The 10,243-nt window shown below is 39.9% G+C and overlaps 1 protein-coding gene across 2 annotated transcripts in view; it reads left to right on the top strand.

Annotated features, from left to right (window-relative positions):
• The first annotated feature begins 579 nt into the window (after window positions 1-579).
• Window positions 580-10,243, top strand: part of gpd2 (glycerol-3-phosphate dehydrogenase 2 (mitochondrial)) — a 17,482-nt gene continuing 7,818 nt past the window's right edge. The window contains exons 1-8 of one of the 2 annotated variants that reach the window (XM_015049711.1): window positions 580-705; window positions 3,806-3,912; window positions 5,175-5,183; window positions 7,672-7,843; window positions 7,925-8,049; window positions 8,136-8,233; window positions 8,310-8,473; window positions 10,007-10,171. In XM_015049711.1, coding sequence (XP_014905197.1) covers window positions 3,811-3,912; window positions 5,175-5,183; window positions 7,672-7,843; window positions 7,925-8,049; window positions 8,136-8,233; window positions 8,310-8,473; window positions 10,007-10,171 — 835 coding nt within the window. In that variant the 5' untranslated portion in view covers window positions 580-705; window positions 3,806-3,810. The remainder of the gene's footprint in view (window positions 706-3,805; window positions 3,913-5,174; window positions 5,184-7,671; window positions 7,844-7,924; window positions 8,050-8,135; window positions 8,234-8,309; window positions 8,474-10,006; window positions 10,172-10,243) is intronic. The other variant, XM_015049712.1, reaches the window with a different exon arrangement.

Below are 10,243 nucleotides of genomic sequence, written 5' to 3'. Positions count from 1 at the left end.
GAGAGAGAGAGAGAGAGAATTCAAAAATTCCCGTTCACTTATTATATGTAATAAGTGAACAGGATTTGGGCCAATCTTTGCTTGAATATTAATTAATTAGCAAAACAACATTGCAGTACGTTAATAATATATTAGCAATAATTACATTGGTTAAATTAGATAACACCCATTATGCTTTTTGTTCGTCTCTTCTGCGAGGTTGCGTTTGATGATGGTGAATTTTTAAATCTCCTGAGCTTCAACTTTGCCTTTAGTTAGATTTTGTTTTTAATCTGCGGTTACAATGTAACAGGAATCTGGATCCCAGGGATTTGAGAGATTTGTTGACATATACAAGTTCCCACACAATCTAAAACAATCCCAGCACGTAACAGTTAGGGCTTTTCCTTTCCCCTGCGTGCCTCCTGCCGTCAGAGAAAGCGACAGCTGGCGTCTCCTCTCATCTCTTCCTCATTATTCAAGAGAGGAAGATCAGAGCTACGCATTCTTTCCCTATACGTCACCGTCTGGGCCCCTCCTCTCCTCATATCTCATTGGAGGAGATCCTGGAAGTGCTGCGCTCTGATTGGCTGGGGCGAAACGTCTCTGCAGTAACGCAGGTAGCTTCCTGGGTTGTATTCGTCTCAACAGTAACGGCGACAGTTTGATTAGCAGCCGTCTAGAAGGACACCGAGCGTCATTTTCAGCCGGAACACTAGAATTCCTGTAAGTGGAGACTGTCTGTTGGGTTTTTTTCCCCCGGAGTTTTATACTCGGACTTAATATACGTTTAAACCCGTCTTGTTTGGAATGGAGCCAAAATGAGAGCAAAACCTCTTTCTTCTTCTTTTTAGAGCTGTGTGACTTCAACGGTTATTCAGTCTTTTATTCCCTGATATACAGCTTATTCTGTTAAAACCATGTATGTAAAGTCTTTAGTTGAGAGTTACTGCTGGTTCTCCTTTAAATAAAACCATGATGGGGTAATAGTATAAGCCATAGCAGCAGGTTACAGTTTAACAACTTCCTCATGTGTGGCCATGATACAGATATATCAGTGTAGTACAACGCCGAATGTTACCTGCAGCTGTTATAAGTCAGTTAAAGTTATTAACACACATTAAGCTCCTAAACAGACATAATAAACTCACGTTTCTCTCTAAAAGTGGTTAAAACTAAACAGAGTTCGCCATGAGCTCACTGCTTAATCCAGGAATCCCCCTCCTCTGGTGACTAATAATTACTAGGCAAATGCATTGCCTTTAAAACTATTCATACCCACTTCTTGTAACCACACTCAAACAAATGTTCTGTCTCTTGAATGAAACAGGATCCCTGCTGCATGATGCTACCACCACCATGTCTCACCATTTTTGTAGGATGGTGTGTTTCAGGTGGTTTCAGATTTCATCCCATCTGAGCTTCTTCAAAATACTTGCTGCATCCAAGAAGATGGCAAACAGCTAATAAGACTTCTTATGTGCTTTTTTAAAATATTTATTGTTCTTATACCATTTTATAGTTTCTTTAAATATCACAAGCTACATAGTTGAAAAATATTCACTGTTTTGCATAACGGCCTTCGTTTTTAACCGATTCCTTTCAGTTTGTGCATTATTAATTGTAGTCTACAGCTGTCTATATGTGGCATTTAGAGTTATGTTGTAAAGTCTTTTAAAAATATAAAAACATATATTCTAGTGGTCATTTTGAGTTAAAATGTGCCACAAATCTCCAAATGAATCTTCTGCCATTGTTTCTAAACCTGAATCTGACTAAATCAAATACTCTGTTTATGCTGCTCCCAGCTCTCCGTTTAGTTTTTTCTTTTTTTCTTTTTCTTAAGACATCTCACATTCAATTATGTTTTAATATGTTCCTATAAACAGTGACACTTTTAACAGAGTATGGACTTGCATAATTGTTTCCAGGGTTTGTTAATAACTAGTTATCAGCAGGAATATATAATTCTTTTTCTATTGAGAGCGGCTTATCTGTTTACTTAGCTGGATCCAGGTTGTGACTGTTTATTTTATCAACTACATTGACCTTTAAATGAAAACAAAAGGGTTTAACAAAGTTTGTAGTCTGCATTCTGCTTCAAATGGGTTTTAATGTGATGTCTGGATATAGCTGTAGAAGAAGAACGTTAAGAAGTTGAATTTCTTATGAGCTTGAGGGTTTCTGACATTGGCTGGATCAAAATGAGAATGCACTTCAGTTCAGTATTTTAAGGAAAGGCTGAATAAGAATGGCACATCCATCCATCTTTAAAGCCTAACAGTTGAAATATCTGCCACCATAAATGTTCATTTTTGTGTATTAGAATCAGAAAGTACAGAGAGGTGGGGGTGGGGGGAGTGTGAGATTACATTTAAGAAAACTTAATCTTTTGAATTAGGGCTGAAACAATTAATCATGATTAATTGATTATTGAATAAATTGTAAACTAATTGTTAACTGGACTACGCAGAGCCAAAAAAAAGGCTGTTTGCTGAGAGAACAATACAGTCAAAGCAGCAAATAAAGCAAAACAAACATAAAAAATGTATAAAAAGGCCTTAGCTGAAAAAATCTTAGTCTGCCCTACACTGATGTGTCACTGGGATGTGAAAGGACTGAGCTTTTCACCTGCTGACAGTAGCATTACTGTAGTGAATGCTTGATCATTTGCAGCAAAGGATGCACCTGCAGCAAACAATTAAAAAAAACTTCTATCTTATTGCATTTTAGGCTATAAAATGTTTGTTTTCTTATTTAAAATGTGTTTATTTGTATCTTTTAGTGTATGTCTAATACACTAAAAGGGCTTAGCTGAAAAATCTCCAGAATCTGCCAAAGTTTAATGCAGTTAATCAATTAATCATCCGAAAATTGATGAAACAATAACTAAATTGATCATTAGTTGCCTACTTGGAATTAGTCAGGCCAAGACGTTACCCAGAATCCTTCTTTTGTATGGAGGTAATTTCACTTTCAGATATTCAAATGTGTTGAGGCTTTAAAAGTCTTGTTTCTGTAGGTTACGGTCACCATGAGTACAAACACGTTGAAGAACAGTTTCATATCTTACCCGTTTCAAAAGAAGGTGCATGAAAACTTTTTTGTGCTTACTAGTCTGTAAAAAAACAAAAAACAAAATCTCTTCTTTTCTCAAAAGTTGGATGCATAAGAAGCTTAAAATTACCTCATTACACATTGAGAAGTGGCACGGAGATTCTTTTTGCTTGTACCAAGTCATACATTTCTCCAGACTGCTCCCTGACATTTTGAGCCATCTGCGGCTGTGTTTATTAAAATGCATCAGAATCTGCCTCTCTGTGTGGCGTTCCCTGGAAACCTGCATCCTAACTGCATTACAGCAGCTATGCAAATTATTTCATACCAACCCACCTGCTGGGAGTTGAGGTCCAGCAGCTCCACCATCATCCTCTGCTTGTTAAGGTTCACGTATGAAAATATGGAAAGTGACTCCCTGGTTTCTGTGTCCAGTTTCAGGGAAGATTTATTTATTTATTTATTGTTAACTTTTTTTTTTGTTTTGTCTTTTTTGGTAACTACATAAAGTAGTGGTTCTTTAAAAATGACAGCAAATTTCATACTCTCATTTGTTTAAAAAACTATTAATTGTCTTTTTTTTTTGTTCAAAGAGCTGTATAACACTTGTAGCATTCAACCATCAGTTAAACACCAGGAGAACATCTGCATACTACTAAAATAATGAATGTTTGGCATGTTTTTTCTTGCTTTTACTTCATAAGTGGAGTCAGACCTGATGAACACAAAGGTGATAAATCTGATTTGGTTTCTGCTTCTTCCACTGCAGGGCTCATGGCGTTCAGAAGAGCCTTGAAACAGGCGGCGGTGGTGGGAGGTGTGGCGGTCACGACGGTCTTCGGCCTGTCACAGCTGATCGAGTACAGGAGGACGCAGGTAAGCCTCTGTTCTGATTGGCTCTTCCCATCAGAGAGGAATGTTCTCCTTCTATAAAGGCGCCTTTCTGCCAGCAGGGCAAGTCCAGGCTGGATTATGGAATGTGTTAACTTGATTCTAGGTTTGTTGCTGTAAGAATTTATCACCAGGTCATCGGACCTGTGGGAGTCTCAACCTCCATTCAGCTTCTTTCTCAGATGTAGATGAATGTGTCATCCTATGGATGACACTGATTAAACCTCAGTGTGAATCTGTCTAAACTCAAATTCTCCTCGCTTTCTTGTTTTTGATTGGCCGGTGAAAATCAGAGGAAATAACCGTGCCAACAGAAGAGCGCAAAGAAACAGTGCACATGTGTTTTGGTAGCAACAAGCTACACTTCCTTAGTATTTGTATTCCTTCAACTTTTCCACATTTTGTCGCAGTGCAACTACAAACTCCAGCACATTTCAATTGAACTTTACTATTGGAACCAGTTATCTTACATCCTCAAAATAGAATTTTTTTTTACTCTTGTTTTCTTTTTTTTACACTAAACCGGTCATGCTATGGTTTTCATAAAGTAAATAGGAGACCGGGAGGGACACAAACGAGACTCTGTCGTCTCTACAGCACCGTACTGTGGGGATGATTTTCTACCACAGGGTCAGCAAAACAGGTTGGTTTACTTTCCAGCAGGACAGTGACCCTAAACTTACACCCAAAGCTACAATAGAATGGTTTAGATCCACACAAATTCACGAGTTAGAATGACCAAGTCAAAGTTTAGACCTAAATCTAAGTGATAAATTGTGGCAGCTGTTAAAGCAAAAACATATTTTTCAAGGTGCACAGATTTCAGTTGATTCAACTGAATGCAAATCACAAATAAATTTAAAACGTATCACAAAATGTGTCACTCATGATGCTGCCATCACCACGTCTCAAACTAGAAACATTGTGTTCAGGTTGACAAAAAATCATGTATTACAATACATTGAAGGTTTGTGGTTATAATTTGACAAAATGTGAAAAAAGGTCAAGCGGTATGAATACTTTTGGAAGACAGTTTAGGTTTATAAGGCCTGGCGATCCTTGAAGACAACAACGTCTTCGTAGGCATACATAACTCCACGCAGAGAGCTCCAGCAGCTTAGTTTAGATGTGAGACATATCTTTAGATTCCTGACCTTATTGGTCGCCTCAAACCTAACCTGAATTTCTGTTTTGTGTCCTGGTGGGATAATATCCTCTCTTTGCCATCGCCATCCTCTCCACCCAAGCATGGATTGGTAAGCAAGAAGTCCACCCTGATGAAATCCGACCATCTTATAAATAGTTTGTAATCATGCATGCCTTCTAATTCCTGCAATTGCACTGCTGATGAGCTGAATGTCCGTCTTGTCTCCTTCAGTCGGGGCATGTGGCTCACGGAAGTTTTCAAAGCGGTCCGATTGGCCATTAGCTTCGACACGCCGTCCTCCGACTTAACCTGATTATCGGTGCCGGCGCTTCATTCTGTGACCGAGCATCAGCGAAAAGAGACAATGATTATATCATAGGCGAGACCTAAATTACAAACGCCCGTCGTTATTTGCAAGTCAAATGGCGCGCTGGCTTCAAAGCAGTTTGATGCAATCATTTAGCCTGAGCTGCTAAACGGAAAGGTGAATAAATATTTCATTAGATATGAAATTCTTCTACTGTAGCTGTGATTATTTCTTTAAATTAAGTATCTGGCTAATCAAACAGTGGTGTTTAGTCTGGAATGTGTGAAAGCGAGCAGCATGGTGGAGCAGCCACAAAGTAACCCCTCCGCACTTTCCTAACTTTTCTTTGTCACTAATCTAATCCTGAATGTGGCGGGCTTTTCTTCAGCAACACTTCACTTGCTCACTGAATCTAATGGAAAACATTATAAGCACAGAAAATGGGCCTTTGAACCAATCATAGCTTCTTAGAAACATGTTCACTGAAGCCTTTGAGGTCTGTATGATTTTTGTTTTCTCCTTCCATCTAGAAATTCATCAGAATTTACTCACTTATTTCATTTTTATACCTTTTTACACCTTTATTTAGCCAAGTATAATCATAAACATCTAATTATAAAGAGTAATGTGTTTGTCTAAATAAGCTGTATCTCATTGATAAAAGTATGTGAACCTCCAGAATCATCCAACCATCCATCAATAGTTCATCCATCCATCAGATTTGTAAAGTACCTCGAGACGACCTTTGTTGTTAATCGGCACTATAGAAATAAATAAATAAATAAAGTCCATCAATCTTTCCATCCATCTATAGATGCATCAAATCCATCCATTCAACCATCTAAGTGGGACATGCTAAACAAGCTTCAAAGGAAGACACCCAGTAAGCATCCTGCTTACATCCACCTCAACTGAATCCTTCCTACATGAAGGAGAAGTTGCACTATTCTTATAAACTAATGTCCATGTCTTTGCTAATTAAAGCAGGGTTTTGTTTTTTAGCTTAGCTCTTTATGCACAACAGAGCAGTGTATTCCTCTCTTTACTGTAGGTAAGACAATCCATCTACCACACCATACACCTGTGACTCATGAGCAATATAAGAAGATACTTAAAGACTTTGAGATAACAATCCTCCTTTCTTCCTGTTGAGATCCATGACCTCAGATTTAGAGGAATCTTACTAGTTCATTCACACTCAGCTGCAAACTGCTCCAACATAAATAGAACCATAAGCTTTAAATAAAGTATATTTGAGGCCCTGAGACACCTGAATTAGACACCGCAATCTATACAGCCGTGGTTACACATCTTGTTCATGAACAACGTGAACAGCCTGCCTTATAAACAAAACCTAAATCTGTAATATACCAAGTCAGTCATGGTAGTGTTAGGTATCTACCTTGGCACCAGATTTCCCCCAACACATCCCACAAATCTTCTTGAGCCACTGATCTAAAAAATACATGCTAACAATGAAAGTCTTTGAACCTCCACTTGAATAAAATAGGGTCCAGTGTTTTATGGCCAGGATAAAAGCTACAGACTTTAGTCCAAAATTCTCAAAAGTGTGATGTTTAACTGAGAAGGCTGAAGAAAGCTCTATTTCCAAGCAATGTAGCTAGATTCAGCCTGTAAAACATGGTGGTGGTGTCATGGTTTGCGCCTATTTCTCTTATTTGGTACAATGAATTCTTCATTACTGAATGTGTTCTGCATCACTGGAGTGTATTAGGTCCGGACTATTCTGTAATCCCTAATGGCGGTGAGACCATGATACAGCCTGTTTTGCAGCTTCTTGGTTTACTTGGAAAATGGAAAAAAGCATCATGGCAAAAGCCCTGAAGATGATCTTAAATTTATATTTTGGAAATCAACTTCAATTGAAAAGAGATCTGGAAGGTAAAAGATTTTTAGCACTGAGCCAAAGTTCCTGAAACTATTTAGCAGAGGTTACGACTAAACTCAAAGGTTCACAAACTTTTGCCACTCGCTAATAATTCAAATTTGTGGAGCTCAGAAACCGAGTAGTCTCAATGCACAACCAAAACAAATTCATAATGTATGAAAATGATTGCAAGTCATTATGCATTACATCACGTCAACTCAAGGGCTGATTATAATGCCACAATAATGTACCTGCAGTGTGCTTATAATGATTCAGAGCATCTCAAGCAAAGTGTTGCTCTCTCTTCTTCTGTACCATCTTTAGAATAGAGACCACTATTAAAGATAAAAGGCATCAACATGGTTGCACTTACAAACGGTTGGACTTGTGTGTCCCATCCAGGCTCAGTTGGCGCGCGTGGCAGCCGAAGCAGAACTGAAGGTCCTTTTTGCGAATGAGCTTCCCTCCAGGGAGGCCCAACTCGCAGCGTTGCAAGACACTCCGGAGTTTGACGTTCTGATTGTCGGAGGAGGAGCCACAGGAGCCGGATGTGCCTTAGACGCCGTCACCCGGAGTAACATTCTTCTTTGCTTTTGGACCTCTCCTGCCTGGCCTACCAAACACGACTTTGATGAAGTCTTTCTTTACCTTGCAGACCTCAGAACTGCCCTTGTAGAGCGAAGCGACTTCTCTTCGGGGACGAGCAGCCGGAGTACGAAGCTCATCCACGGCGGAGTGCGTTACCTACAGAAGGCCATCATGAAGCTAGACTACGAACAGGTTCGTTCACATCTTGCTTGCTCTTGGTTTTGTTGCTCCTTTTTTATGCATCGTCTCACTTTGCTTGTTATGTACGGACACCTCAGTACATGATGGTGAAGGAGGCGCTGCACGAGCGAGCCAACCTGCTACAGATTGCCCCTCATCTTTCAGCGCCATTACCCATCATGCTTCCGGTGTACAAGTAAGAGTCCAAATCCGAAACAACAAACCACTTGTTTATGTCTATCATCTTTACTAGAACGGGATTTAATTTCCAGATGGTGGCAGTTGCCTTACTATTGGGCAGGAATAAAGATGTACGACGTGGTGGCTGGGATCCACTGCTTACAGAGCAGCTATCTCCTGAGTAAGTCCAAAGCTCTGGAGTATTTCCCCATGCTGAACAAGGACAAGTTGGTGGGAGCCATCGTCTATTACGATGGTGAGTAAAGGCTCCCATTCCCATTGTCACCTTTTGTAGTTTAATGTAAACATAAAAAGGCAGCTGAGTCTGACTCAACAGGGTTAATATGGGTTTGATAGTTTACATATCTTATTGTTTATATCAACATTCCCTACCTGCATCCATGCCTTTTGTTTTTTTGAACTACCTTCAGCTCTTATTGATGACCTGAAATACTGCAACTGCTCAGAACTGAACAAAATTATTCATAGCTAGACAAAATACTCTAAAAATTGTGTTCTGTCATACCTTTGTTTATTGAGTGTAGCCTTTATGGAATGTGTGAAGAATTAGACCTATGTTGAAATAAAGTGGAGTATTTTTTTTTTATCATTATAGCATAAATCCTGGGCCAGTATTTATGTTATATATGGGAACAAAACTAAAATGAAACTTAGTTCTTTTTGTCAAATGGTAAATTTGTCAAGAGATATTAAAATGAACAGAGATTTTCTGAATAAAGCCATAAAGGAGGTTAAAGACGAAAACATCCTGATTTACCATCTCCACCGGCTCTGAAAAAAATGTTGACAGGTTGGTGGGATTCAACAAAGGTTGCATGTTCCTTTTTTGGGGGGGACAAAGAGGACCAAGCACATGTTGTGCATCTATCGCAACATGAGAAAACTCCTGCGCTGAAAACAAAGTCACATTTTTTCTGTTAGAATCTTTTTATTTTACCTGTTAGTCAGCTTTTAGAAGAGAACAGAGACAGAAGTACTGATTCCTCGTTGAGGTTATGTTTGATTTCCATATTCTTCCCCCCTCCATCAAATGCTCTGAGGAAAGGGGAGGGGGTAGCGCAGGATGGTGGAGGATCGGAGCGTCTTTTCTCCAATTATTCCGTCTGGAACAATCACGCCCGTGACATTTAGAAACCTGACCTTCTCTTCCGGCGCTGAGGAGAAGCGTCGTGGTGGTCTGGCAGAACGACAAGCGCTCTCTCCCTCCTGCTGCCGCCGACAACGGAGCTTCGTTTTGCTCTCGCAGAAACTGGACAGCAAACATGTAATCCTCTCACTGAATTACCTTTGGTGTGTGTCTACATTTGCCTTTAAAATGCCAATGTAGTGTGTTCAGTCTGCTGAAGGTACACCTGGTCTGAAGACCCAAGCAATTCATTAGTTTGTTTCTTTCGGCACGTTGGTTATTATTCTTACAAATCTTTCTAAAGTAAACATGTTCACAATGAATCTGATGTCTTATGGCATGTCTTGTTCTCCAACAAAGTGCAAAACAAAACTTCATTATTAAAGACTGTGTTCAGGACAAAAAAACAACAACACGTTTGTCATCAGTGTGAAACCATACCACTAAGAAACCAGTAATCTCTGAAGAACCAAGAGAAAAGATCTTCCTGCTTGTGGGTCTTCACTTCCTGGACCTCAGTTCTGCCCTTTGTACAATCAGACTAAGACCAATAAAGCATCTGTCTTCCATTAGGGTCTTGAGTTTTTGACACTTGGCCACGTTCTGTGAGGAATCACAGCATCATCATTCTGTCCTCATCAGGTCAACACAATGACGCCCGGATGAACCTGGCCATCGCGCTGACAGCCGCCCGCCACGGTGCGGCCATTGCCAACTACACTGAGGTGGTTCACCTTCTGAAGACCAAAAACCAGAAGACTGGCAGGGAGCAGTTGTGCGGCGCCCACTGCAGAGATGTCCTCACAGGTGAGGGCTCCGAAGTCGGTCCTAGAACTGATTTCTCATTAGGGTAAAACTAAGCAACAGCTTAGTACAATT

This window comes from Poecilia latipinna, unplaced genomic scaffold, assembly GCF_001443285.1.
Source record: "Poecilia latipinna isolate Pla-1442-1.1 unplaced genomic scaffold, P_latipinna-1.0 Scaffold956, whole genome shotgun sequence".
Taxonomy (NCBI): domain Eukaryota; kingdom Metazoa; phylum Chordata; class Actinopteri; order Cyprinodontiformes; family Poeciliidae; genus Poecilia; species Poecilia latipinna.
This window is presented reverse-complemented; position numbering and strand designations above follow the sequence as displayed.